Raw genomic sequence first — 349 nt, 5'->3', positions numbered from 1 at the left:
TGTACCTTTGGCCATTGAGGACTGAGTTCAGTGGCTCTAACAGCATCTTGAAGAGCAAGTGCAAATAAACCCATTTTAAGTCGGGCAGCTGATCTGTTTGAATACAGCACATGGCTGAGAGGATCCAAAGCAAGAGCTTCTGTGTATAAGCTTGCAGCAAGAGCATAATCACCATTTTGACATGCTGCATTGCTGCGGCGTACAGTCTCTAAAAATAGAGATCTTGATCCAGCTGCCAAGGCCGACGTACCTTCGGGCTCCACCTTAAATGTGTATACATTGTTTGTATGTATAATATATATGAAACTTGCTTTATAATTTAATTGAAAAGTATTCATAAGTTACTACT

At 40.4% G+C, this 349-nt stretch overlaps 1 protein-coding gene across 1 annotated transcript in view; it reads right to left on the bottom strand.

The window, feature by feature from the left end:
* LOC108574484 (tetratricopeptide repeat protein 28) overlaps window positions 1-349 on the bottom strand; it is a 7,934-nt gene that overhangs the window by 7,069 nt on the left and 516 nt on the right. The window contains 1 exon segment of the mRNA XM_017937088.1: window positions 6-263. Coding sequence (XP_017792577.1) covers window positions 6-263 — 258 coding nt within the window.

This window comes from Habropoda laboriosa, unplaced genomic scaffold (genome assembly GCF_001263275.1).
Source record: "Habropoda laboriosa isolate 0110345459 unplaced genomic scaffold, ASM126327v1 scaffold224, whole genome shotgun sequence".
In the NCBI taxonomy this organism is placed as follows: Eukaryota; Metazoa; Arthropoda; class Insecta; order Hymenoptera; family Apidae; genus Habropoda; species Habropoda laboriosa.
The sequence above is the reverse complement of the archived record's forward strand: the minus strand, read 5'-3'. Positions and strand labels throughout refer to the sequence as shown.